Source organism: Chelonoidis abingdonii, chromosome 6 (assembly GCF_003597395.2).
Source record: "Chelonoidis abingdonii isolate Lonesome George chromosome 6, CheloAbing_2.0, whole genome shotgun sequence".
Lineage (NCBI taxonomy): Eukaryota > Metazoa > Chordata > Testudines > Testudinidae > Chelonoidis > Chelonoidis abingdonii.
This window is the reverse complement of record NC_133774.1, coordinates 106876013-106903558: the sequence shown is the minus strand read 5'-3', so window position 1 is coordinate 106903558 and position 27546 is coordinate 106876013. Positions and strand designations below refer to the sequence as shown.

General features: G+C 42.2%; 1 protein-coding gene across 1 annotated transcript in view; it reads right to left on the bottom strand.

The window, feature by feature from the left end:
- The window catches only part of SAXO1 (stabilizer of axonemal microtubules 1), a 68506-nt gene extending 41531 nt beyond the window's left edge, over positions 1-26975 (bottom strand). Inside the window, exon 1 of the mRNA XM_032797577.2 lies at positions 25735-26975. Within this exon, the coding sequence (XP_032653468.1) occupies positions 25735-25805 (71 nt within the window). The 5' untranslated portion in view covers positions 25806-26975. The remainder of the gene's footprint in view (positions 1-25734) is intronic.
- Positions 26976-27546: the final 571 nt, after the last annotated feature.

Genomic DNA, 27546 nt, shown 5'->3' with positions numbered 1-27546 from the left:
TCTAACAGAATGCTCTGGCTACCATGCCATTTTACTTCTTAACAATGACTTCAAAATCTTGTCCAAAAATTCTGGAAAGTGGAAGAAAAGCAAGAGAGATCTATGAACTGATCATTTAAACTGTAGAGTGTTCAGTGGAGATTTATATTACACCGCTCTTAGAGGTGCAAACCAAGACTGAGGCCCCATTGTGCTCAGAGCTGTACATTCACACAGTCCATGCCACAAAGAGTTTATAATCTAAATAACTCTGACAGGCAAGGGAAATATTATTCCCATTTTACAGATGAGAAATGGAGGCACAGAGTGATTAAGATTTACCCATGGTCACATAGGAAGCCTATGACAGAGCCAGGAATTGCCTCCTGATTGCCTGAGTCCCATCCCAGTGCCCTAACCAAAGGTCACCTTACTTTATCAGTGTGAGGATAGCTAAAAATAACCACATCAATAGGGCACAAGGATACCCTGCTCAAGTAGATCCTTGAGTGTCGAATGCAGGACAGTAGGTAGGGTTATTAGCTGTATTTCAACCACAACTTATTCTGTTTGATACTGAAAGTACTGGATGAAATTCTATTGATCATATAGGAGGTCAAACTAGATTATCTATTAGACTGGATAAACATAATGGTCCCATCTGGCCTTAAGAACTATGGCTGAGATTTTTTCAAAGACACCTAAGTGATTTAGAGACCCAGTTCCCATTAAAGTCTATTATTACTGTATGATTTCAAATAATTTTTTTTAATTGCAAGGTATCACATCATGACCCCAAGAGCCACATAGGAGTAGACTGTATGTTACATCTTTTCAAAAGAGAAACTAGACTGGATAGAAGATTTCCCTTTTGCCTTCCTTCAGTATCTGCAATTGTATCAGCCATGCCTGCCAAGACACAGGCCTCAGGATATCAGAATATTTAAACAGAGAACTATTTGAATATAAAAATTAAACAGGATTGATATTGTGCATACACAAAAGTTTTTTGTGTCTCTGTCCAGTTAAGGAACACAGTGCCTGACATACTGAACTGGCAGCAAGAGAAGAAATCTGTGATCAAATCTGGGAACATAATGGTCCCATCTGGCCTTAAGAACAAGGCTGAGTGTAAGGGGAAAACATAAAAATGCAACTCACAGTGCGCTTAGAACTATATAGGGTCCATCATATGATCAAGATCACCACCACTGTGCTATTCTAGTCTATATAGGTTTTATATTGCCCTCATCACCATAGTAACTGAGTGCATTCCAGTAGTGCATAAAGTGATATGCTCAACATCTGCTATGTGTGGCACATGCATAGGAGAAAGGGCATGGCTCTCTCATTCTGGTTGAGATACTCATACGTACTTAAGATACGAACACTCAGCACAAATTTAAGATGCTCAGAACTAAATTAATCAAGGAAGCAAAGGACATGAAGAGCAGACATTCTTTAATTGCCTATACATTAATAGTAGGAGCCTGAGTAACAAATTAAAATTGGAAGTACTCATTTATGAGCATAAATTCGATCTTGTTGATATTACTGAAACCTGGTGAGATGATTTGCACAACTGGAATGTTAAAAATTGAAGGTTATAACCTATTTAGGAAGAACCAAAAGGGCAAAAGGGGAAGGGAGTGGCACTATCAAAAATAGTATTATCTGTTTCCGATAACTCAGAAGAAAATGATCTTGAATGCTTATGGATAAATGTCTTAACAAATAAAGCACAAAGAGGGATACTAATTGGTGTCTGCTACAGACCAACAAATCACCCTGGGGAACCAGATGATCACTTCCTTATGTGCCTATCTATGAGTGAGAAAGAAAAAAAACAGTGAGAGCATGGGGAATTTCAATTTGAGTGACACATGCTGGAGGTCTCATGCAACCAGTACTAAAACATCCTTGGAATTTCTAAACATTATAGATGACAATTTCCTAACTCAAAAAGTGTTGCGGCCAACATGGGGAAATTCTATATTAGACCTTGTCCTAACAGATAAAGAGGACCTGATCACAGAATTAAAAGTTGATGGTAGTTTAGGTGCAAATGATCATGACTTGACCACATTAATAACCGTGCAAACAGAATAGTAATATATATACTTGGTGCTTTAATATGGCCAATTTCACAAAGCTGAAAACAGTTATGAACTAAATCAACTAGGAGGAAGAATTTAATCAGAAAAATGTGACTGATAATTGGGAATCATTTAAGACAACCTTACAAGATGCCCAGTAAGCTATGATCAAAGAAGAAGGCTGTGCTGGTTTTAAAAACCAACCTGCTTTAGAGAAAAAGTAAAGGCAATTGTAAGAAATGTAGTGATGAATATAAATCAGAAGTTAAAATGTAGAAAATTGATAAAGGGAGCATAGGGACACAAGGAGAAACCTATGACTAGCAGAGTTAAGGACAATAAGGAGGAATTTTTAAACTATATTGGGGGTAGGGAGAACTCCTGACAATGGTATAGGTCCATTACTAGGTTGAAATGGTAGAATCATCAATAATGGAAAAAAGACAGCGGTGTTCAATAAATAGTTCTGTTCTGTATTGGGGGGGGCGGGTAGGTGATGCAATCGCATGATGATACCACTCTTTCCATTTGACTACTACTTCAGGAGAATGTTAAACAGAAGCAACTAAAGTTGGACATTTAAAAATCAGCAGCTCCAAATAACTTGCATCCAAGACTTTTAAAAGAGCTGTCTGAGGAGTTTACTGGACTATTAATGTTGATTTTCAATATCTTGGAGCACTGGGAAAGTTCCAGAAGACTGGTAATAAAATAATGCTGTGTCAGTTTTCAAAAAGGATAAACTGGATCATCTGCATAATTATAAGCCTGCCAAGCCTGACATTGATCCCGAGCAACATAAGGGAGAGGCTGATTAATAAATTAGCTAAAATCAACATGGGTTTATGGAAAATAGATCCAGTCAAGCTAACTTGAAATGTTTTTTTTGATTATTACAAGTTTGGTTGATAAAGATAATTATGTTGATGTAATATATTTAGACTTCTGTAAGGCATTTAACTTGGTACCGCATGATATTTTAATTAAAAAACTAGAATGATATAAAATTATCATGGCATATATTAAATAGATTAAAAGCTGGCTAACTGATAGGTCTAACTAAATGTGGCATTGCCGTCAAGCAGGACTGTTTCCAGTGCAGTCCCACAGACAACAGTTCTTCGCCCTTAAAGATAAAGAAAGAAAACACAAAATCACTGATAACGGTTGCAGTGGGGGACTGATAAATAATGAAGAGGACAGGTCACAGATTTAGAATAATCTGTGAACAAAGAATGTAGGCCATACTTACAGAATGGGGGACTCTCTCCTGGGAAGCACTGACTCAGAAAAAGATTTGGGGGTTGTCATGGCTGAGCTCCCACTGTGGCCAAAAGAGCTAATGCGATCCTGAAATGCATAAACACAAATCTCTAGTAGGAGTAGAGAGGTTATTTTATCTATGTATTTGGCATTAGTGTGGCCATTCCCAGCTTACTGTGGCCTGTTCTGGTGTCCACAATTCAAGAGGGATGTTGATAAATTGGAGAGAGTTTAGAGAAAAGCCACAAGGATGATTAAAGGGTTAGAAAATATGTCATATAGTGTGATAGAGTCAAGGAATTCAATCTATTTAGTTTAACAAAGAGAAGGTTAAGGGGTGACTTGATTATAGTCTATAAGTACCCACATGGGGAACAAATATTTAACAATGGGCTCTTCAGTCTAGCAGAGAAAGGTGTTACACAATACAATGGCTGGAAGTTAAAGGTAGACAATTTCAGCCTGGAAATAAGGGACACATTTTTAAACAGTGAAAGTAATTAATCATTGGAACAATTTACCAAGGGTCATGGTGGATTCTCCATCACTGACCATTTTAAAATCAAGACTGGATGTTTTCCAAAAGATCTGCTCCTGTACTAATTACTTTGGTGAAGTTCTATGGCCTGTGCCACACCGGAGGTCAGACTAGGTGATCACGTCTGGCCTTAAAAAAATAAAATAAAATAAATCTATGAATCTGTCTTCTGGCAGGCTGTCGGCATCATCAGTGACAGATAATTAGATTGTATGATTCAGTCCATTTTTTATAACTAAGGTGCTATTGGGTTAAAGGACTTTTTTTTAATTATTTTTTTTAACTTGACCGTGTGTCCCTTTTAACAACTGGTACATAATTTGGTGTTTTACCAGTTCCATTTCCCCATCCCTGAGTCCAACATCTGTGTTTTAGCCACTAGACAATACTACTTCCCCTAATGAAAGCTGCAGTGAGCTTATTTAGAGTAAAAATATGTTTTCTCGTTTTTTATTTTTTTTTTCAGTTTCTCCACCAGGAATGAAGTCTACAAATTATTATGTAGCATGTTAAAAGTCTGTGCTACTTTAAAAACCAAAACAGTATTTGTATGTAATAAATCATCAGTAGCACAAAGTATAATCAATATAAACTGAAGCCAAAATGTTCATGGATGTGTGTCTAAAGTTAGGCACCTAAATCCATATTGAGCCACTTAAATTAAAGCAGTCTGGTGGAGGCAAGGAGCACCCAGAACATAGATTAAATTTTGGCTTGAATTTTTAGAAAATGTTCTAAAATAAAGAAAGAAGTTTAAAATACATGCACCAAGCTGTATGGGTGCAGTGAAAATAGGCAAATGCAATTACAGAAAATCACTGGCTTTTTAAAGTGTATATTGCCACCCTGTGGAAACCAGCTGCAGTGTCAAATTTTGATGAGAAATAGGAAAAACCTTTCTAGAAAAAATGCTATTGTTTCCACTAATCTCTATTCCAACTAATCAGACCCAAGCTACTCACTGCCGACAAAACATGGTGATACTAAGAGTAGAGGAATCCTAGATCTGCCAGTGACCTGCTGAGAGACTTCAGGCAAGTCACTTCATCTCCCTGTGTCTCGCTTTCTCCTGCATCCTCTTTGTTTGTCTGGACTATCTAGATGGTAAACTCTTCAGTGCAGGGACTGTCTCTCACTGTGTTTGCACAGTGCTTAGTGCCATGGAGAGTCACCATAATACAAACAATAAACAACACAGTGCAATTTTCTCATTGTTTTATACATGTATGAAGAGTACAGAAAGAACCATGAAAGGAAGCATTGCCACAGAAGGTGCCAAACAGAAATTAGCAGAGGTAGTAAGGTGTACACACACATATTTACCTGGTGAGAATTAATCAGCCCGCAGAAAGGTAGACTTTGATGCTTTGTGTTTGTCTGCAGGAAAGTAATTGCTGTGATGGTCCAAAGATGTGGTCCCAAGATCCCAGTGCAGAGGTGACATTCCCTACACAGTTCTCCCTGTCTTGGCAGAAAGAGGGGTCAGCTACCACCATGGAAGAGAGAAGATGGGCAGCATAGGAAGGATGGGTCAGAGGAGGAGCGGGCTGGCCAAGAATAGAGCTGCGTGAGACATATGTCATCCCCCTATCAGCCTTGAGCACGAGCTTACGACAGAAAGTAATACAGCCTGCAACTGGGGCTTCTCTTTCACAAAGGCCCTGGCTGTAGCTGAGGCCAGGGTTGCAGCTCCATTGAATCCACACTGCCAAGGAGCTAGACCAGAGGCACAAGGGGCCAAAACTGCTACAGAGGCACAGAGCTTCTGTGTGGAAGGTTCTGACCTCTCTTATCCCCTGAGGTCTGCCCAGGGGCCAATAAGGTTTGCAGACAGGCCCTGTGGCTTGTCCACTGGAGACAACCTCAGGCCCCTCCCCAAGGCAGAACAAAGGAGAAATGCCTGTAAAGCTCACAGAGAGAGCCCCCAGTGACCCACACGGCTCTTCCTGCAGGAGGGATTGATTGGGCCCAGAGTTAATAGCATGTAACTGTAAAACAGGAAGTGTTAGAATTGAGAGATTAAGGGAGGGCTTCCTTAAACATAAGAAATTGCCACCAGGCTCCTAAGCACTATGGTAATACAAATAATAAACAATAAGATTAAACCCAAATCATCTTGGTGTCTTAAACTGAATAGCGATATAATCCTATTAGTGTAACCACAGCCTTCGGGAAGAGCCATTCCTGTAGAAGGTTCTGCTCTCCCTTGTCTCTCAGGTGCATATTTAGATTGCACGCTCTCTGCGGAGGGAGAGATGGGTGTTTCCCAAGGAGTTCCTGGCCATATGTGGTACTATAAAAATAAATAAAATATTAATAATAATAGACATGGAAGTAGCCTTCTCAGCCATATACCAGGAACAAATCTTGGGAGGGTGTTCAGAATTCTGGATCAATATGAGAGATCATGCTATTAACAGCAAGTTTAATATATTTTACAATACTGATAAAGTTAGCCCTAACCTAGCTTTTTTCTACATACCACTACTGGGTCTGTTCCTGTTCCCAGCAAAGCCACTCCTATTGAGTTCAGTAGGAAGGATTGGGTCCAGTCTTCACTTGTTAGTCCAAATTAATTATAGGAACCCCAATAGGTGTTGAATGACTTCTTTAAAAGTAAACAAAGTCATATTAATCTGTCACACTGGGTATTTTTATGCATTTGGCCAGCTTTCCAAATTACTTGCACAATGTACAGGATTGGAATTTTAATTGCTCTTTTTCTTTTACTCTAATCTGGATAATAGCTTCTCATATGATTAAATCTCTCCAGCAAAGTGCAGCTCAGTCTGGAAATTTAAACACAGCCATGCAGGAGGGTATATCTAACCACAGATGTATTGACGTTGTTGACACACACATTCCTGAACCACTTCCCAGCACTCTGCACAGCTACGATAGAGATCCCAAAACTGGCTTCACAGCATAGACTAAATACCTTTTTGTTGATAGATATAGACTTCTTCACATGTAACGCAGACAAAAATTATAATGGACAAGGCCACAAATAATTACACGCAGCATATGGGCCCTGGAATGTGCTGGGAAACATTAACAAGCTTTTCTGAGAGGTTTAGCAATCAGATGTAGTGTATAGAAATTAGGTGGTAGCACTTTAAGTAGTCTGTGAGCCCTCTACGGCCTTCCCTCTCTTCTGTGTGGTAGAAGTCATCAAAGAACCCTGCCAGAGCAGCGGTGTATATAGCTACATTGTCTATAGTTAGTAAATAGGCTTACTAGGCCCTCATTGCACCCAAGTAGTTCTGTACACAACAAGCTTAAAGGAAGGAACAAAAAACAACAGTATCCCTTTAAATAGTTTGTGAACCCTCTAGCGGTGCCCACAGTGTTCTGCCCACCCGCCAGAACCGCAGTGAATGTATTTATATAGAAAAAGGTTTTGCATGTTATTGAGAAAACAGTTCTTTGGCCCTACCATGCCCATGGTGTTTCTTCATGCCAATATTGTTGTACAAAGGGCAAAAGACAACAGTTATTCAAAGACGTAACGGGAGAAAAAAAATAATTCAGAGTTGCTACAACTAAAGGTCACTATCTGAAGGGAAAAGGAAGACAAGAGAATTAGGGCAGTCAGGTCTGAACTTGATTTCATTCAGAAACAAGACACAAAAGCACCTGCTTTAGATGAAACAACAGTTTTATGAGCACACCAATAAAGTGATACCCGTGCTTGTATGGCTAACCAAAAGAGAAAAATTCTGAGATTAAAGGTGGACAAAATCATCTGTGCACAAATATCTTGTACTGACGTGCACCAATATTGATATTGCAGGTTTTGAGTGTGCAAACAGATGAATAGCCACATTTTAGGCAAGCACTTTTTTGAAGGCTCTTTGAAAATGTGGGTATTTATTACACACAGACATACACATTGTGTAGTGAGGGGATTTGTGCACTAGTCTTTCCCCTTAGGGGTTAAGGTGTAAATCTTAAATTAATTGCAAATCATGAATTAATTAAACTTCTTCCCTAGTAGCCATCAGAAGCTGTAATCACTGCAAATGATGCATACACTTTATGGATCTGAAAGTTGATCCATTAGATAGTACTTCTCTTGAGGACTTCACCCAGGATTATACATATAATTATGTTTTTTTAAAAACTACATTAAAAGAATATCAAAGTTACAGAGCCATGCACTCTAAAAAGTTAGTGGCACCTTAATTCAGCCCCCTTGCATATCTGCATTATGAGGTAGTCTTCAGTTACATGATCACATACCACATTTTCCATAGGAAGCCATGGAAATCATTGGGTAGATTTCCTTAGGACTTGATTTCCAAGGGATTTTGATCAGGCCCATTGTTTGTTTTGGGACTGTTGATTTTTTTAGGTCAAATAGCTTTGTAAAAATGGCTGCTGGTATGACACTACTGAAGATGTAGGCTAGAGATCAACTCATGGGAAGCAGTAATAGCTGCCATGAACAACGCTTATGCTATTGTTAGTCTGGTGCAGTTATGCAAGCTATCTAACCAAGCCACTCTGGCTCAGTCAGTGAGTTGATGCCCAACCCTGCAAGCTGACGTAGAGCCCCAATGACCTCGGAGCCCTAATGACCATGAGCATCTGCTTGCATGGATCACATTGAAGGACAGGGCCTTTGCCTTGCATGTTGCAATCCCAGGGCTTGATATAAAGTTCTAATCAAACCAAAATCTGATGGTTCATAATAGGTTATATTTTGGATTCTCTTAGACGAGACGTAAAACAAAATGCAGATGGTTACATTCTTCAGAGGAAATTTTGCCAACAGCAAAATTATCTGTAATTGTTTTGAGCCTACAGAAAGGAGACAACCCATAACGTATCTAGACACTGACATACCATGTTGATTAACTTGGAAAACAGCTAGTACAATAAAGGTTACTTCAAGGCTGCAGGGGAAAAAACAACTTTTGCTTTTTGGCTCACAGAGACAATTTTCCACCAGAGATACTGCACAGTATCTGCAAAAGCTGTTCAATGTCACCTTTTATTTAATCAATATTTAGACAGGCTTTTCATTAAAACGAGAATTCTTCCTGTAACATGTAATATCAACTCCAGTCCTCTCGCCTTCATTTTCTGTCTTTGTTTCAGAGTGAACACACAATGTATTTAACTAAATAAAGTTTATTGCCAGGGAAATTAATTCCAAGCATGGAAGCAAACATTTTCCAGAATTAAAAGGCAATACATAACCAATGCAATATGATTTAAGCAGCAGCTCTATTAGCGGTTGGTCTGTCATAGAATTCTTCAGGGAGCAGGGACTCTCGGGTTTCAGTTAAATGCTTTTATGGAACAATGAAAGCCAGGATTTTCAGAAGAGTCTGATGGAGTCAGTTGGCCAGATTAGGCAGGCCATTCACCTGGTTTTAAGCCAGACAGTTCTATTTTCGTAATGGGGGTTTGTCCTCTTCCAATATTGCTATAAAATCAGAGGTGATTTTTGTCCAGTTTCATGCAGGAAGAATGCCACTTTAAAGAGTGTGCTGCTTCAGCCCACCACTATGACTTTGTACACGGTCAGGCTGGCAGGGCTGTGGTGATGTGCTTTTCAAAACGGCATCCTCCATGCATGGAGGCGTGCCCATGCCATGCCCTGCAGTTCTGGTAAAGTAGTCCTGAAATGCCAGTACTGGTCACCCTAGCCCAGATCCCACCAAAATTCCTTGGGCGTTGGGTGCTTGATTCCTTTCAGCCCCTTTGATTCCTTTCCCTGTGCTGGGAAAAACCCCACATAAAACAGCAACATGCTGGATGAAGCTGCATTCAAGATCTTATTCAGAGGAACTACCTAAATTCTGTTTGTCGCCATGTTTCTCTCTCTAGCCTACTGCTTGTTAGATGCCTAGATGACTCCATGTCACACTCAACGCTGTGCCACACTCCTTACTGTCCCATGACATGTACAGTGTCTAGAGCAGACCCTAGCTTTGGCAAGGTTCTCTCTAGTACAAGTGCTGGGCCTCTCTCCCACAACTGTGACTGGATGTCCCTAGTCAGGAAACCCAATGACCATGACTGTCTTCTTGTAAGCCCTGCTCAGGCTCTTAGACTACCTTTCTCTTTTGTGAAGCTCTGAACCCTCTCTTGATCCCATTACATGCATCAGTAGGCCACAGGGTGGAACTTTCAAAATAGAAAGCAGGAGGTGACACTTAGGGCTTGATCCAGAGCCTATTGAAATCAAAGGGAGTCTTTCTATTGCTGCAAAAGGCTTTGGATCAGGCCCTTAGAGAATTTTAGCTTTGTTGCGGCCCAGTGGCACCAATCAGATGGGAGTATGGACAGCAGACTATGCATGCTGTTCTGGCTGGCACATCGGGTGGGTTCATGTGACATGAAAAGGACGAATGTGTGGCTGAATAGGCCTACATCTGCCTTTGATGTTCATAGATATACAGGCTAAAGGGGAGATTTTCTAAAGCAATTTAAGTGTGTTAGGAACACATCTAATTGAAAGTCAGTGAGGCTTAGGTGCCTAAATCCCTTAGTGCTTTAGAAACTCTCCCCCTCGAGGTAATTTGAAAAGTTACTAAGGTTCCAAAATTGCCAACAGGAAATGGTTATGAGAAGGTTAGGGAGGGGATTTGATCACAGTCTATGAGCAACCCATGGAGATTTCTAATAGCAGAGGACTCTTTAATTTAACAGACACAGGTCTGAGATGCAGTGACTGGAAATTGAAGCTAGACAAAAATCAAAGTGGAAATTGGCACATATTTTTACCAGCAAGGGTAACTAACCACTGGAACAACATACCAAGGGATGTGGTGGATTCCCCATCATTTGGGGTCATTCAAGCAAGAGTTTAAAAGACTTTCTGGCTAACCAAAAGTTCTAGGCTTGATACAGAAATTATTGGGTGAAATTCTACAGCCTGTCGCCATGAGGCCAGAATAGAAGATCCAATGGTCCCGTCTGGACTTCAGAAATCTATTAAATATGTCTTAGAAGAATTTTAATTCTTCCCCCTCCCTTTTAATAGCAATCAATCAGTCTAAGGATTGGCCACAAAGAGCCTAATAAACGATTTGAATCTGTTTATATTATTTCTTTATTGTCTTGTGAAGTGCCTAGAGACCTTTACTATGTGAGGACCCCATTGTGCTAGTCACTCTACATACATATAGTAAATAGCAGTCCCTCTATCAGTTTGCACAAGGCACATTTTTGCGTCTGAATTGAGTAAGTCTATGTTTAAAAGTCTGTGCCATTTAAAGCTATGTGATGCAGAGAGATTTATAAATCTCTAAACCTACTGAACTCTTTGAAACCTGAGTCTTTGCAATTTCCTCTTTCTTGCTGTGAACTGTTGAGCTGTGACAAGCTATTCAGTTCAACGTATTTAACACCATATCCATCCATCACACAACAACACTATGTGACAGAAATATGCCTGATCAGAATTATTTGTTCCTTCTCTTATATGCCAAAGGATAACACAGGCATGACACAAAGTCGCTGGCTGGAGTTACAGCACATGGTTGGTTAGTAGAATGCTGCCATCTTCTGGTTAGAAAAAGTCAGGATGCTAAAGAATGCATGAAACTTTATAAGAACACAAGGTGGGTGAGATAATATAGTTTATTGGATCAGCGTCAGTTGGTGGAACAAAAGTTGGTTCAATAACTGATATTGCCTCACTTACCTTGTCTGTCTCGTATCCTGGGACCAACACAGTTACAATGCTAAAAACAACTATGAGTTTTTATGGTGACTGAACCATAGTCTAGAGGCTTGATCTAGCTAGATAGACCTACTCTCTATTCATTGTGTCATACTTTACAGTATCCAAGCAGTATATGAGGTGCTGTCGAAGAGACCTCATGAGACACAAACCAGGCATGATTCTCTCTCTTTCATCCAGCAGTGATTTTTCAGGGAAGTTGTGACTCCTTTCATAGCTCTCGTTTTCCCATTGTATACAATATCTTTAATGAGGTCATAATTAAGTAACGTAGGTGGAAATGCTGAGAGTTATAAATCTGATTCAATTAAAAAAGGTACCAGTTACTGTACTCAATTAGCCAAATCAGTCAGCCCAGCTACTTTTCAAAGTATATTCTGCCATTTACTGTGGATTCTTCAATTCTATCTTTACTCAAAGCTAAGAAAATTAAAGTATAAATTAATCAGACCGAATCTTCAACTGGTGAAAACTGGTGTTCCACTGATTTCAGTAGAGTTTCTGTTGATTTGCAACAGCTGAGGATCTGGTCCATTTCTTCACTTTCCCAGCTAGGAAATCTTGTTTCTTTTACATTCTTTGTGTTAGTCTAGACAGTTGGGCATAGTTCCTCCTTACTAGACAATGAGTACACAGGGATGCTAGAAATCTGAGAGAGAGATTATTCCCTTCTACAAGGGGAAACAAGAATTGACTTGCACATGTGAAACCTAACTCCAACAAACAGCTACTCATCTGCAGAACCAACCAAATGAGTCCTCTCTATCTCAGTGGAAGTAGGCGAGAAGATGAGAAATGGGGATGAGAAATTTGCTCTCCTGCATCAGTTTAGATACTTAAAATTTCCAAACAGAACACCAAATAAAGAATAATAATAACAATTTGAAATCATTTAGGACCTTTTGTCTAAGGATCTCAGGATACTTTACAAATATTACCTAATTAGAACTTAATTCATTGATCAAAAAGTAAGTTGTATGAGGGCTACTATCTATGAGACACTTAAGCTAAAATACATGTTTCTGTTACAGATCACAGTGAAAATTTTACCGATTAATGTCAATTAAATCTCAACCAGTACCAAAGGTACAACATGAAGGACTCTCTGCCATAGCACTTTTGGCGGGTCATGTAGTGAAGGATTAGGTATGCCCCCTCAATGATCCCCTCATTGTAGCTGAGGCTCTCGTAAGTGACAGCACATGGCTGTCAAGAATATTATGATACCTCAAGGAACAGGAAATACAATACTTCGATATCTCCTGAAAAAATTCAAACACAGACTTTATCAAAGAGATAGATAAGATCCAAGGAAGGAACTGGAGAATGAATTGAGGGCCATAAACTCCTAACTGACTTAAGCAGCCTCAGAACAGCTGTACCAGAACCTACAGCTCCTGAAAACTGCCTCTAAAAGCATCTCAGAGCAGTTATCTGAACTGTCAGACAGCTGATTCCTAAGCCCTATTATAACTAAAGCTGTTCAAAAAATTTTCAACAGAACAGTTTTCTGTTGGAAAATACTGTCTGAAATGTTTTGTGGAATGTGTCAATTTCAGCAATATTTCAACTTTCTTTCAACTTGCTTGTTTCATTTTGTTCTGAGTTCAGAAGCTGAACCAAAATGATAGTGTTTAAAAATTAACTTTGAATTCAAGGTTTATATATTATATATACACACACATAATTACAATGTTTTGACATCAAAACATTTGTAAAGGGATTATTTTAATGTTTCAGGGGAAAAAAATCAGAATTTCTGTTCCTCAATAAGTTTTGAAATTTCAACTTATCCCAATTCAGAAAAAGTTTGAAGGGTCTGAACAGTGAGATGCTTATCTAAACTTTAAGCAGGTTTCTCAGCCTCGTGGTTCTCATCCCAAAAGCACTAGAAGCTCCCCAGAAGTGTGTATGTGGGGGGCACTGATTGCCAGAACTTGGTCCCACCCTGCCCCTTCCCCTGTTCATGCCTCTTTGTCTCCTTGCCCTTAAGGCAGGTAAAAAGTGATGGGATCATGGCCCCCGGTCCTCCCCCACCATTCCAGTGCCCCTGTCCCATACCAGCTCTCACTGCAAAAGAGAGTAAATGCTCCATGCCAGGCTCAAGAAAAATCTAAAAATAAATGTTAAAAATGGCACACTCCAGCTGGCAAGGTCTGCTAGAGGAGAGAGAAAGAACTGGCAAGCGTAATCTGGAAAGTTCCCCTTTCACAGGGGAATGAAATCATTCAGCATCCTAGCGTTATTGTCTGGCGATGTATCACTGCACTGAATGTTTGGGGTTGGTATAAGAGAATGTCAGGAGAAGAATTATTAGCAATATTTTTAGACTTGGTATTCAGCACTGGAAGAAGAATTTTCTCTCAAGCGACAGAGTGGTGACATGCAGCTTGGTAAAAAATAGGTGTTTTTTAATTATAGATGCCTATATATGCAAAGCTAGGCTGACAAAAATATACAGTGTTATCTGATTGGCTTTGATTGTTCATGCTTCACTAACTGCAACAACTGAATTAAGTACCAAATTGCCATCATAACATTATAGGCCAAGATCTTCCAAAAGGAAAAGGAAGCCTGAATTTAGATTCCTAAATTCTTACTAGAGATCTAAATACACCTCTACCCCAATATAACGCTGTCCTCGGGAGCCAAAAAAATCTTACTGCTTTATAGGTGAAACTGCGTTATATCAAATTTGCTTTGATCCACCCGAGTGTGCAGCCTCACCCTCCTCGGAGTGCTGCTTTACCGTGTTATACCTGAATTCGTGTTATATCGGGTCGCGTTATATCGAGGTAGAGGTGTAAAAGGCCTGATATGCAAAGGGGCTGAGCTCCCACTAACAACAATTTTGGCTACAATATCATTTGAAAAAACACAACAACTGAGTAACAGCCAGCGTATGCCAATATATCTTGCTACACCACCTCTCTGACGCTACTATCTTATTCTTCAGAATCTCAGCTTTTAAAGACAGGAAGAAGCTGTTTGTGAAGAAAATCTCAAAACTGTGTAGGCAGTGTAACCAATGCAGAGAGGTCTATGTGAATCTGCAGAGGGCATGGAACAATACACTCACCATTAATTTTTTCCCCAATCAAGAACGAGCTAAGCGCAAGGAGCCTAGCAATGCCCTGGGCATATACAAACCCCACCACAAGGGAGCAAAAGAGCCCAGCTGAGTTCAGAGAGCTGCACAATCATGTTTTAAACATCTGCAGGATCTACTATGAATGGAGTCTTGTTTTGACAATTTAAATGGGTGGAGCTTATTTTGTGGACAAAGTTTGGAAAAGTACCACCTTTTTTTCCTGCAGTCTAGCCTCTGACAAGAATGAATTACATACCTGAACTGAAGGCAATGCAACTTCTGTGTAAGGCTATGCGTATTGGTATTGGGATCCTATTTGGTTTTCCTTTATTAGAAATGTAGCCGACTACATACATGATCTACAAATTGAGTATGCCCTCACCTGAATTCTACAGCACCCAATAGTGCTAATCAGAGCAAGACCCCTCGATGTGTTACTGCCAAGAGTTCTTCGCATTCTTTTCATTACCACAAGCGCCTAGATCCTAAACGTGGTTGTGCATAACATAAGAGAGCAGTAGGGGGAAAAATGTGGAACGTGTCTCCATGGAGGTGTAAGTGCTACAGCATATCCTGCTCCAGGCCATGTCAAAGTACAGGTAAGTTGTCCCTTATGTGCCTTGTCACACTGAAGGCTATATTCTGCACAGCATTGCTCCTGCATACATGTATGCTCTTGTCTCTTATGTCCTACGTAACCCACTTCAACAGTGATGTCACTCCCTTCTCTTCCTTTGTTTCTTTCTCTCAGTCGCCTCTTCGTGCCATCCCTTATTTGTGAAACAACTCTCTAGTCCAGGGTGCCAAGTACCCTCCCTCTCTTTATTCAAATCTTTTCCATGAGACCCACAAACACGAGACCATCCTGATTTCACTTTTTAAAAATACATCCATCCTCTGGGTCACCCATCGGGGTTTCTTTTGGTGTGTGCATGCTTGCTTGTCTTGTTTGCCGTGGGTTGTTTTTGTTGTTGTTGTTTAGGGGAGGTTGTTTATTAGATCTTTGTCTACGTTTTTGACTACAAGATGTTTGGGACAAGAATTGTGTCTATTTGCCTCTTGTACAGAATCAAACACTTTGTAAGTGCTTAATTATCAATAAAATAAATATTGCCTATTAGCTAGGCAATGTTGTGTTGCACACAGTAAGCGTCTTGCCACAAACACGAATCATTTGCTCAATAGTGTTATGGTGCCACTGGCTGTGTGCAGCATTGTCCATGTAACCAAAACCCAGCTTCTCGCAGCTATCACGGCATGACATCTGTAATGTTAACTGCTGAAATGTGTGCAGCTGGAAGGAATGGTTGACTAGCCACACGGTAGGTAAATCAGTGATTAAGGCAATCATGAACCAGATTGACAGCTGGTGTGACTGTGTGTAAATGATCAGAAACCACTGTCAGTACCATGGAAAAGTACCACCAGATGTGAAATGCTATGCAGAAGTGTTAATATACCCAAAGTAAAAAGACACAGATGTACTAACTGTGGGTGATGTGTGTGTGTCTCTGCTCTGTGCCAATTACAGGGAGTTCCCCAGCTGTGAGGCCACACACATTGCTCCAGACACAGACAGCTAAACAGCTTCCCACAGACTGGGGCGTCAAGGTTATGAACCCCGGCTCAAGGCAACCAGATCACTCCTAAATGCTGTCAGCCACTGACATTTGAGGCTATTGGGATTGTAGAGCAGTTTACGAGCAACTGGGGGAAGGGCATAGGGAGGAGGACAGCATCCGGGTGATCACGAAAGCACATGGCCGAGTGAGCTGCAGTACATAAGGGGCTTTCAGATCATACAGAAGCAGTGCAGGCAGCAGCACTCTTAAAACAAGGTGTCAGCCAGTGCCAGGCAGAGTCCCCAGTTATCCTAGCTGCACTTACACAAGCACTGTAGCTGGGTAGGCTGCAGGCCACACACAGCACAGCTGGAACCCATGGCAACTCCACCCAACTGATATACTACACGCAGATGAGTGAACCTATTTTCCCTCTTCCACCCCACCCCCACCCCTTCCTGAGCCTTTACTCCTAGGCCTTTCATGCTGAACCAGCCTCTGATCACACCTTCTCCCCATGCTTTATGGCACTGGCCCAACTGCAATTGCAGACTACGTATGCCCATCTTCCTTGATGTACGGTCTGTGTTGATGAGCACCATGCCGACCTAAGTCAAAAGGGGGAGCCACCTGAGGCAAGTTACTCATTGTAACACACACAAATTTGATCTTTACACAGGACCCATTGGAGCTGTCTCACCTCCCTGCACAGCATGAGTTGCCCATGTGACCGCCCTTCATCTTTTGATCCATAAATGCTAAACTTACTGACCATTTTTCATATTCACCCTATATCTGCAGATGTTAATTGTTCAGTGTTGTACCCGAGACAGAAAATATGCATCTGGTCCCTGGCTTTGATGCAAAATACAAGAGTAATTCTTCAGACATCGTAGGTTTCACATTCTTCCCTCCTCAGCATCCAGCCTGGAGTTGTTCAATTCTCTCTCTAACTAATGGCAGCCTCCTCGGGGCAAGTATTGCCTCTAGCTTAATGACACGCTTTATCTATCAAGCCAAAAATGCACTCAGGCCTGCAAACAAAGATCCCATTGGACCCCTTAACCAAAGCACACATACACCTCCTAGGATTTTTTTTAAAAAAATAGAAAAGGAAAAAAAGACAAAAAGGTTAATTCCCTAATAGAAGAAGGCAGCTGAAACTGGGTGCACACAGTTTCAAGAGCAAACGATTAACATGAAGATGACACTGACACAGCCATCCAATTGCTCAGTATTCCTTCACAGCTTAGAAAATAAAATAAACAAAGAATGGAAACATCTGAATTGGATGTTGGCAGGGAACATACAGCCATGCAAAGGATCTGAGCTCAGGACCTTTCTTCCATCCTTCACATCCAGGCCTCTTTGCAGGGTAGGATCGGGATGGGAAGAAGAGAAAGTTTCTCCAATTCTGGGCTCATAGGGTAGGAGTTAAGGGGCTGTACAAGGAGGTGGCAGGGTCTCAGAGCTGCAGCCCGAACACCTACACTGCAATTAAACAGTGCCTTAGATTGAGCTTGTGAGCCCAAGTCAGCTGGCATGGGCCAGCCATGGGTTTTTAATCACTGTGTAGACATACCCAGAAGGACCATCATCCTACTCACATTCACTCCCCCTCTAAAATGAAAAGAGAAGACCTACAAAATGATACTTCGCAGACATTTAAAATACTTTTTGAAATAAATCCATTTCACTGAAGGAATACTAATGCTTGCCCCCGTAGGAGACTGAAATGAAGATGTCAGGGCTTGATGGGCTTTATCAGAAGTATAATCATGGCAGTGGTAGGTAGAATACATCCAATCATACCACTGAGTCCATCCCACCCCAAGGGCCTGAGAGAGGGTTCATCAGACGCTATCATACTGCACTGGATTTAAGTCAACAGGTCAAGAAGTCCCACTTACTGTCATGTATAGTTAAGCAGTGTTAGTTTTGTTGGCAAATTCCTCGCTGTGAAAACACACTAGGGTTACACCAGAGATGAATTAGGTCCTTTCTCCCTGTAATGCATTCAGTGAAAGCAGAGGGTCATTGTTAGACAACCTTCAGCCTTAGGAGACACCTTTAACATATCCTCAGATGCAGTGAACAAAATTCTGCTCCAGCCTATTAGACGATTACTGCCATTGAGTTTTGTTCATCCTTTCAGTGACCAGATAAGAAGGCTTCACTCTATTGGCAATAGGGTGAACAGATGTCCTGATTTTTATAGGCACAGTCCTGATTTTTGGGTCTTTCTTATATAGGCTCCTATTACCCTCCCACCCCCTGTCCAGATTTTTCACATTTGCTGTCTGGTCACCCTAATTGGCAAATGTAATTATTAAGAGCCAAATGTTGTTCCCATGGGCATAAAGAGTTTTTGCACAAGATACTCAAGGGAGAAGGAATACAGAACTTTTCATTCAAGTCACAGTGCATGAAGCTGGGTGGTCCACAGCACTCATCCCTACGCTCTTCTTACAAGGGGATCCACTGGATCCATGTAGAAGGAAGGTCTGGTGGCCAGCTGGCCTACTGGTCAGCTCATGGCCTTACAGTTTCTGCCACTCTAGGCATCCAAAGGGGACCCCAGCTGCCGCCTCATTCACCCCCTGGTGCTCTGATTGTAGTAACCAAGCTCTGAGGGACTAAAGGAGCTTGGAGGCAATGGCAGAAAGCAAGGTAGCAGAACCCGGGCCCACCCACTCCACTGGATCCTGACCCAGGGTCTTAGGGGTCTCTCAAAGCATCCAGCCCAGTCACTGAGCTACCCAAAATAATGTTTCTCCTAGGTCACTTCCTACTAGTCTGGAGTGCCTCAATTTAGCACATGGCCACAGATTTAGTAGGCTCTCCTCAGTTTCTTAGCATCCAGTTCAGTCAGTCCCTCTCTCCCAGGGCCTTCAATTCTGAATGGCGCGGGGACCCAAGTCCCTGATGCTAGAGTAGCCGTCACAAAGCCATTGCCACTCCCTGCACAGTGCTCAGCATCAGTCTTTCTTTTTTGTGCCATATAGAGCTAATCCCGCCCTTCTCCTGAGCTACCAGTGTTCTTTTAAACTGTTCCTCCACAGAGAGCATGCCTTCCAGTTATTGAGGGGTGATGCCTCCCTAGACCAGTATTTCTCTACTCCCTGCCCTGTTTCACTGTGGGCCCCATCACAATCCACATAGCTGTGAACTCACTGACTATGCCCCCTCCCCTAGCCCACCCCGCCCCACTCCAAACCCCCTCCTCACTGTGGTACTGCACAGAGAACCAACATGGAGCACTGATCCATGGCACACAGACCCTCAGCATCATTTCCCACATGCTCCAGGCAACAGAATCTGTGCCATTCCACCATGTGTTCAGCTCTCATGAACTCATGGGGGAGGTGGGGGGTGTCTGGGTTTGCCCCTAAAGGAATAAAAGATATACCCCAGATCTAAAGCCATTCCTAAATACTATTTATAATTAATTAGCAGATGTTTGGGAGCATTCCAGATACAACATGTTAGATGAGTGCTGAGCATCATTACAATTTTTAGAAAATGTGGGGAAGCCAAATGGGATCAACATCCCAGCAATTCACTCATTATACTAGAGCTAGAGCAAATGAGATTCCTTCCCTACCCTCTGAAAGTGCTAACAAAATTGAACATAACTTCTTAGAGCAGTTCTCAAACTGGGGGTCATGACCCCTCAGGGGGTCATGAGGTTATTACATGGGGCCTCACGAGCTGTCAGCTGCCACCCCAAACCTCACTTTACCTCCAGCTTTTATAATAGTGTTAAATACAAAAAGTGTTTTTCATATATAAGGGGGGGGGGGTCGCACTCATAAGGTTGCTGTGCAAAAGGGGTCATCAATACAAAAGTTTGAGAAACACTGTCTTAGAGCTTCAAACATGTCCTTCTGACTCCCCCTGGTGGTTGAAGAAAAATCATACCTTCCCTGTGTCCAGAAGAGTACTGTAACAAGACAGTGCATAAGTATGTATAACTTGTTTTCCGTAAGGCCCATATACTTCCCTCAAACTGCATGCACAAATCCCACTGGCATTAATGGAAGTTCTGAATGAGGACTGAAGACAGAATACAACTAAATTTGTGTTCTCCTTAGAATCATTCTTAAGGACACAATAGCCACCTTTTCTGCTCTGAGTACTTGTTTACATGCATTCCACTTCCGGTGTACATGCGCCACCGGAGACCAGAGTGGTCTAACAGCCAGCAGTGCCCATTGGTAGCACCTACTCCCCTGATGACATAGAGCCCTTAGCCCTTTGAGGGTAGCAAGGGGACAGAGTAACCAACTGCCCTTCAGTTCCTTTCAACCACTCCTGGCTGTGAGATGGATCCAGGTAGCAGCGTCCACTCTTTTTTCCCAAACGCAAATTTTATTACAATTTTGTAAATGGTTAATTACTGATTTAGATGAGGTATTTAGCATAGTGATTAGTATAGTGCTTTTAGGAAGTTTTAGCTTTTTCTGGGTTAGTTTTTGCTCTGTACAAGGGGATCAGGTGTGATGTTGTCTCCTCTCCCCCCAAAAGGAAACTTTAAATTATGAGTCTTCTATGAAAAGTGTCCCAACAATGGCTTTAATCTCCAGGGTGGTGCCTGCTCCTGCCTCTGTGGCTGCGAGCAGTGACAAGCATCATTCCTCTGAGGAGTTCAGAGTCAGATCTCCTCAAAAGACCTCCTCAGAAAGAAAAGGGGTTGATTCATCCCTTGCTATCTGCAGGAAGAAGAAAAGCAGCCCCTCACTCCTCCTCTCAGCAGGAGGCAGCAACCCAGAAGACTTCACTGGTGGCTATGTTTGCTGCCAGCTCCTCTGCTCTATGGGTCAGCTCTAAGCTGTCAGCCTGCAGCACCAGCTCGTTGTGAGAATGCTCATCTTCCAACACCCAGGTCAGTTATGGACTCCTGCAGTGCTGACTTGAACTCATCCTCCAACACCCAGGTCAGTTACGGGGATCCATGCAGTGCTGACTTGCTCCAGGCATGCTCAGAGCAGCAACTGTCTATGCCTTTAGCATTTGGAGCCTGCTGCTGTGGCTGCTTTTAACATAGCAGCTCTGACTCCTCCACCAGCAGAGCTACCACTGCCAGGCAGCAGGGGTTTTGTTATAACCAGGTAAGCTTATGGCACAGCACCACTTGGGGCCGATGTCAATGGCACATAATGATTTGGCCATTTCCATTTGGCAGTCCAATTCCCCCTCATTAGATGTTTCTGTCAATCAGGGGATGCTTTGCAAGTCACCTGGGCATTACTCTGGTCCCCCTCGTCATCCCCCAATCGAGCCCAGTCCATCCCCTCCCTCAGAAGAAGAGAATGGGTATTCCTATTCTGAGAGTGGGGATGTTTCACCCTCTTACTTTTTGAGGGTACTTTTTTATGGACCAATGTATGTTTGAAAGTCAGGTAAGACATAAGGGAAAATCTAGGCATGCTCAAAAGCCCCTAATTGGGACCCTTGCCCCACTCATGTTATCCTGTAGGCTATTTATTTTTAAACACAGAATAAAGCAAGGGAAAATATACTGGCACTGGAAGTGCAGCATTTTTAATAGAACATTCTACAGAAACATCACAAATTTAGATCACTGCTGTCCTGCTTAAAATTATAGACAGATGTATTCTGTTATAGCTACATACACCAGATGTTATATTAGAGAAAGTGAATGTTTGGTAATGTTAGTTGAAACCAATGTATACTCTGCACTGTGGAACATCCTCTGGTGACAATGCTTATCCCCTTTGGTGAGGAGGGAACATAAGAACAGCTTTCTGATGTTTGGGGATAGCTCAGTGGTTTGAGCATTGGCCTGCTAAACCCTGGTGTGTGAGTTCAATCCTTGAGGGGGGCCACTTAGGGATCTGGGGCAAAATCAGTACTTGGTCCTGCTAGTAAAGGCAGGGGGGTGGACTCACTGACCTTTCAGGGTCCCTTCCAGCTCTGTATTGTGAGAGGTAAATAAAATGGTCCTCTATACACCAGTATGCTAAATCTGGGCTGTGACATAGTTCTGCAGTGGGATATAGCTTTACACACTAAAGGTCTGATTTTCAGAGTAAGATGCACAAAGATGTGTGCAACACTGTATCTATGCCCACCAGCCAACATCTTGGCAAGAATCTTTTGGGGGCTTACCCACTCCACCTCTCTAATTGTTCAGTTAAGCAACATGAGGCAGTCTTTGCCCAAGAGGAGCAGAGTGCATTGTTTCAGGTTCCATTTTAATTCTGAAAAAGATACAGCAAGACTGACTTTTAAACTCTTATTGGCCATTAGAGACACAAGTCACCGCAATCCTCAGTGAGAACATTGCTTATTACTGGGTAAATGCCAAGAGTAATTTGCATAATTATAAAAACACTTTACATTAGTTAAGCTAAAACAAGATTGCTGCACACCTCATTAAACTGAGGGGCGGGCAAGTAGCTGCCTTCAGCGCTGACAACTCCACAAGTCAGCAAGCAGTAAAAGAGTTCCAGAAGTGAACAACCTTTTCACCCTCAGAGCCAAATACATAGCCTTAATTGCACACCTGAGCTTCACAACCCAGGTGGAAACATTTTTGGATGTTCAACACTCTTAGCTCATTGCCATCAAAAGATAAAATGTACCAAAGACCATGGCACAGATTTTGCCAAAATAAGCCTGATACCAGCAAAACACCCACATGCTTAACTTAAAGCATTTGAGTAGTTCCATTGACTTCAATGAGATTACTCACATGCTTAAAGATAACCGTGTGCTCAAATTTGCTCTGTTGGGGACAAATGCACATCAGCTTGGTGGATCCAGTCCATAAAGCTTGAAACTTAGCTCCATCACCACATCCCAAGTATAATGTCAGTCAGAGCTACACCATTGCTTGAAGTCTGTTACATTTCCCAGACAGAGCCAAATGTGGAGTTAACAACATAGATAAAAATAAATTAATTAAATAAATAAATAAATAAAAAGTAGAGCTAGAAAGATGAAAGGAATGAACACAGAGATGCTCATACATTACAATGAGTTTGATACAAGTACCTGGACAGGTAGATTAGATTAATACAATTATATGAGATTTTATATTCTTAGGAACAGAGATGGTCATTTATTATGTTTGTACAGCACCTGGCACAGGGGTAGGCAACCTATGGCACGGGTGCCGAAGGCAGCACATGGGCTGATTTTCAATGGCACTCAAACTGCTCAGGTCCTGGCCACCGGTTCGAGGAGGCTCTGCATTTTAATTTTAAATAAAGCTTCTTAAACATTTTAAAAACCTTATTTACTTTATAATATATAACTAAACTATTGTATATAGACTTATAGAAAGAGACCTTCTAAAAACATTAAAATATATTACTGGCACACGAAACCTTAAATCAGAGTGAATAAATGAAGACTCAGCACACCACTTCTGAAAGGTTGCCGACCTCTGACCTAGCACAAAGGGGCCCAACCTGGTTGTGACCTTTTAGTTTCTACCACAATATAAATGTTAAATTAAAAAAAAAAATAATATAAATTGTTGGCACACAGATTAGACAGACTATAAGCGAGAACAATAGAGAGAAATTTTGCAAAAAATTATCTGTTGTCATAGTTGAAATACAAAAGTGTATTAGAATTCTTTTCACTAACAAGCCCAAGCAAGTTGGAACATAGAATAATCTCAGGATAACATTCACATAAATTTCTGAACTATAGTATTTTTATTTCCCCTCATTTATTATTCAGAGCTTTCCTTTGCCTTGAGGGGAAGGTACATGTGTTTTATAGTCTTAAATCTATGGTGACTATTGGAACTGAGCTGCAGCCAGAAAGAGTGTTTTGATTGATAATCTTATTCTTTCCTCTGCAGATTTGGGAAGATGGCTCCTATGAAAAAGGAGATCTGCTTCTTTCTGGACCACTGCTGTGAACAAGCAGCCACTGGAGAACTGAGATTTAGAAAGTTAGGAATGAACAGTGTTATTTTTAGATATCTGCTCCATTTCTACCGTTCTGCATACCCTGTGGAATAAGCACATTTAGCAGCACTATCGTTTTTCACTACAGGAGAGCAAAGACTTGTAACAATAATACCAGTCCCCCAGAATGGCTCTAGCCAAGAAGTTTAAAGTGCTCTTATTGAGGACACATTTCAGTTACCTACAAGAAAGTTTAGAAATAAATAATAAACAGTTAGAATGAAGATTTTTACAATAAATATAAAACAAGTTAAAATGATGGAGTGATACAGTCGCAGAGAACACAACAGAAAAGTTACATCCCTGTATATTTTAATAAGACTATTTTAGAAATGATTTAAATCCATTCAAACTCCTCTCTCGCCCTCTTCCCTTTACTCATCCCCCTGTGTGCTCTTAGCAGTTGGGACACTACCTACCAGTTGCAAACAGGGCCGGCTCCAGGCACCAGCTGAGCAAGCTCGTGCTTGGGGTGGCAGATTCCAAGAGGCTGCATTCCTGCTGATCCTTTTTTTTTTTTTTTTTTGGTTTTTTTTTTATGCTGCTTCTGCCCCCACAGGTTTTTTTTCTTTTTGGTTCGCTACTCTGGATGCCCTGTAGGGTGCGGCAGCGCGGCGGAGAGTGCCCTGCTGGGAGCGGTGCCAGGTCTGTAGCAAGCCTGGCAGGGCAGCCCACGTCCTTCCCTGCCTGCCCACCAGAGCAGAGCCCTCCTGGCAGGAGGCATGGTGAGGGCCCCATTGAAGGAAGCCCTGGCCACCTCTCTTCTCTCTCTCCCCGCCACTGCCCAGGGCACATCTGCAGAGCCGGGAGTCCCTCACACCCGCGATCCGTCCACCCTGCAGGTTTTGTTGTTGTTTTTTTTCCCCCCTTCGTGGCTCCAGCCCCCTCACAGGTTGGTTGGTTTGTTTTTCCCCTTGCTGCTCCAGCAGGCCTGCAGCTTTGTTTTCCCCCACTCCCCTTTGCTGCTTCTGCTGGCTCACAGGTTGGTTTGTTTGTTTTTCCCCTTGCTGCTCCAGCAGGCCTGCAGCTTTGTTTTCCCCCACTCCCCTTTGCTGCTTCTGCTGGCTCACAGGTTGGTTTGTTTGTTTTTCCCCTTTGCTGCTCCGGCCAATCCGCAGGTGTTTTTTTTCTTGGGGCAGCAAAAAAGGCAAAGCCGGCCCTGGTTGCAGTCACACGTGCCCCAGGCCCACAGGGATTTAACATTTAACCAAAATCCAGCCTGAAAACCTATGATTTGGGGGGGTGGGGGAGGACACAATACTACTCTAACCTCATTATCTCCAGACTGATTCTTGCCTGCATATTTATACCTGCCTCTGGAAATTTCCATTACATACATCTGACAAAGCGGGTATTCACCCACGAAAGCTTATGCTCCAATACATGTTAGTCTTTAAGGTGCCACAGGACTCTCTGTTGCTTTTCACAGATCCAGACTAACACGGCTACCCTCTGATACTCCTAGATAAGAACGGCTAAATGCCCATGGGCTCCTATGGCAGCGGCACAGCAGGGTCCTGCCCTGAAGCTGCCAGTCCGGCCAGCTCTCTTACATACCCGCAGGAGCATAGCTGGCAGATGCACTTCTTGGTGGGAAGGGTCTTGGGCGGAGTCACAGGAGGAGACATCTTGCGATGGGCTAGAGCTAGAGCTGTCGTCTCTCCCCCCTAGCGGCAGCTCTGGAACTGAGAGCTGCTTTAATAGCAGCCTCTCCAACGGCTTGTTTTGGAGGAAGTGCCCAGGGACAGGGCTAGCCCAGCCCGGAAGCTGGATTTGCTGCAGCAGGTGAGAACAGTACTAAGTGAACAGCATAGCACAGCTCGTCCGCTTCCCTGCGGCTGCACACCTGCTTCCCAGCCACCTCTGCTCACGAGCCTCTCTCTTCTCAATCTCTTGCTTCTCATCTAGCCCCAAACAGCACTGTGGCGGTCCCAGGGATTACAACCACTTGGTCACCCAGGGAGCCTTTGTGAGGTCACCAGGGTAAGCCTTAGCGTTCAGCTCTGCTGTCAGCATAGTCCCTACAGTGTAGGTAATTAATTACTGCCGGATGCCTGGGATGGACAAAATGAGGCTGGATTGGCAGTGGGCCTTGTCTTCGCTACTTTAAAACGTTATGGGGGGTGTGGATGGGGGAAGAGAGACACATGTGTATAGACTTGCCACTAATGTTTTAAGGATCAGTTCTTCTAGATAGCGTTAAAATGCTAGCATCTAGGCACTAGCCCACCTGCGCTGCCACAGTTGGTGGAGCAGGACTGCTGGATAGGAAAGAATGAAATTTCCTCCTCCAGAGTGTGGAAGTTGAAGAGAAAAGTCTAGGGTAGGCATAGCCTTTGGCATGAGCAGTTTAATTAGTTTAAAGTTGTACACAGGCTGGCAAAACTGCATTATCTGAAACTGCTTCAGAAATGCTTTTGAACACAGCCCAGCCTGTAGAATAAAGGGACTGGACCTACAGAAAATGGTCCAGTGCCTACTCTTTTCTGTGTTGGTCTTGACTGACTGCCTCAATCCTGTATTAGGGAGCCCTGTGGTACTGGAAGAGCTGTCTTTTGGATAAGATGAACTCAAGGCTTTAAGCAGCCGTGACCTTTCCAACAATAGCATTTTGCATAGGAGGTAGCACATTAACCCTAACTGATCTGGCCCAGTTTCAACCTGAGTACATTCTACCTGCACTTCCTCTGACACTGCACCAGGCTATATTTCCAAGAGAGGAAACAGAGTGGGAGGTTAGGCAGTGCACATCTTGTTTTAAGAAGTCATCTAACTTTAGAAGAGTTAGAAAAACACTAGGATACAATATTCTTCTGTCCTGAATTGTTGGTGAAGGTGTTAGGTTCTTAGACAATAGATATGCTTCTTCCCAAAGAGATGGATACATGGCAGTAGTATGTGCAACTGAAGTATGCAAGAGCTCATTTGATGTGGAAGAATGATAAGGTACATAAAAGTAAAATCACTGGTACACAATATTTGATTTTATGAGAAGTGATTAAAATAGTTACGCATTTATAACCTAAAGTATGGGATTAAATAAAAAGGCATCAATAAAATATGAACTGACATCTACCACTGATGATTTCATTGTAGAGGGCGTGGAAAAGTTCCCCCACCAGCAAAGACATCCCATGGCTTTGTCTTACAAATAAGTCACTGCAACCTATTACTGCCGTATTGTGACTGGGGCAGTAGCCTGCAGTACACATACACTGTAGTAAACATGCAAAATGCATTTGCACACAATGTAGTTTAACAATAAACCTCTCCTATATTTAAATGTATTAAATATGTAACAAACAGTCAATGCACTGGATCAACTATCAATGTAGTACCAGTGCTGGTAATAGGAAATTTGTTTTTGTC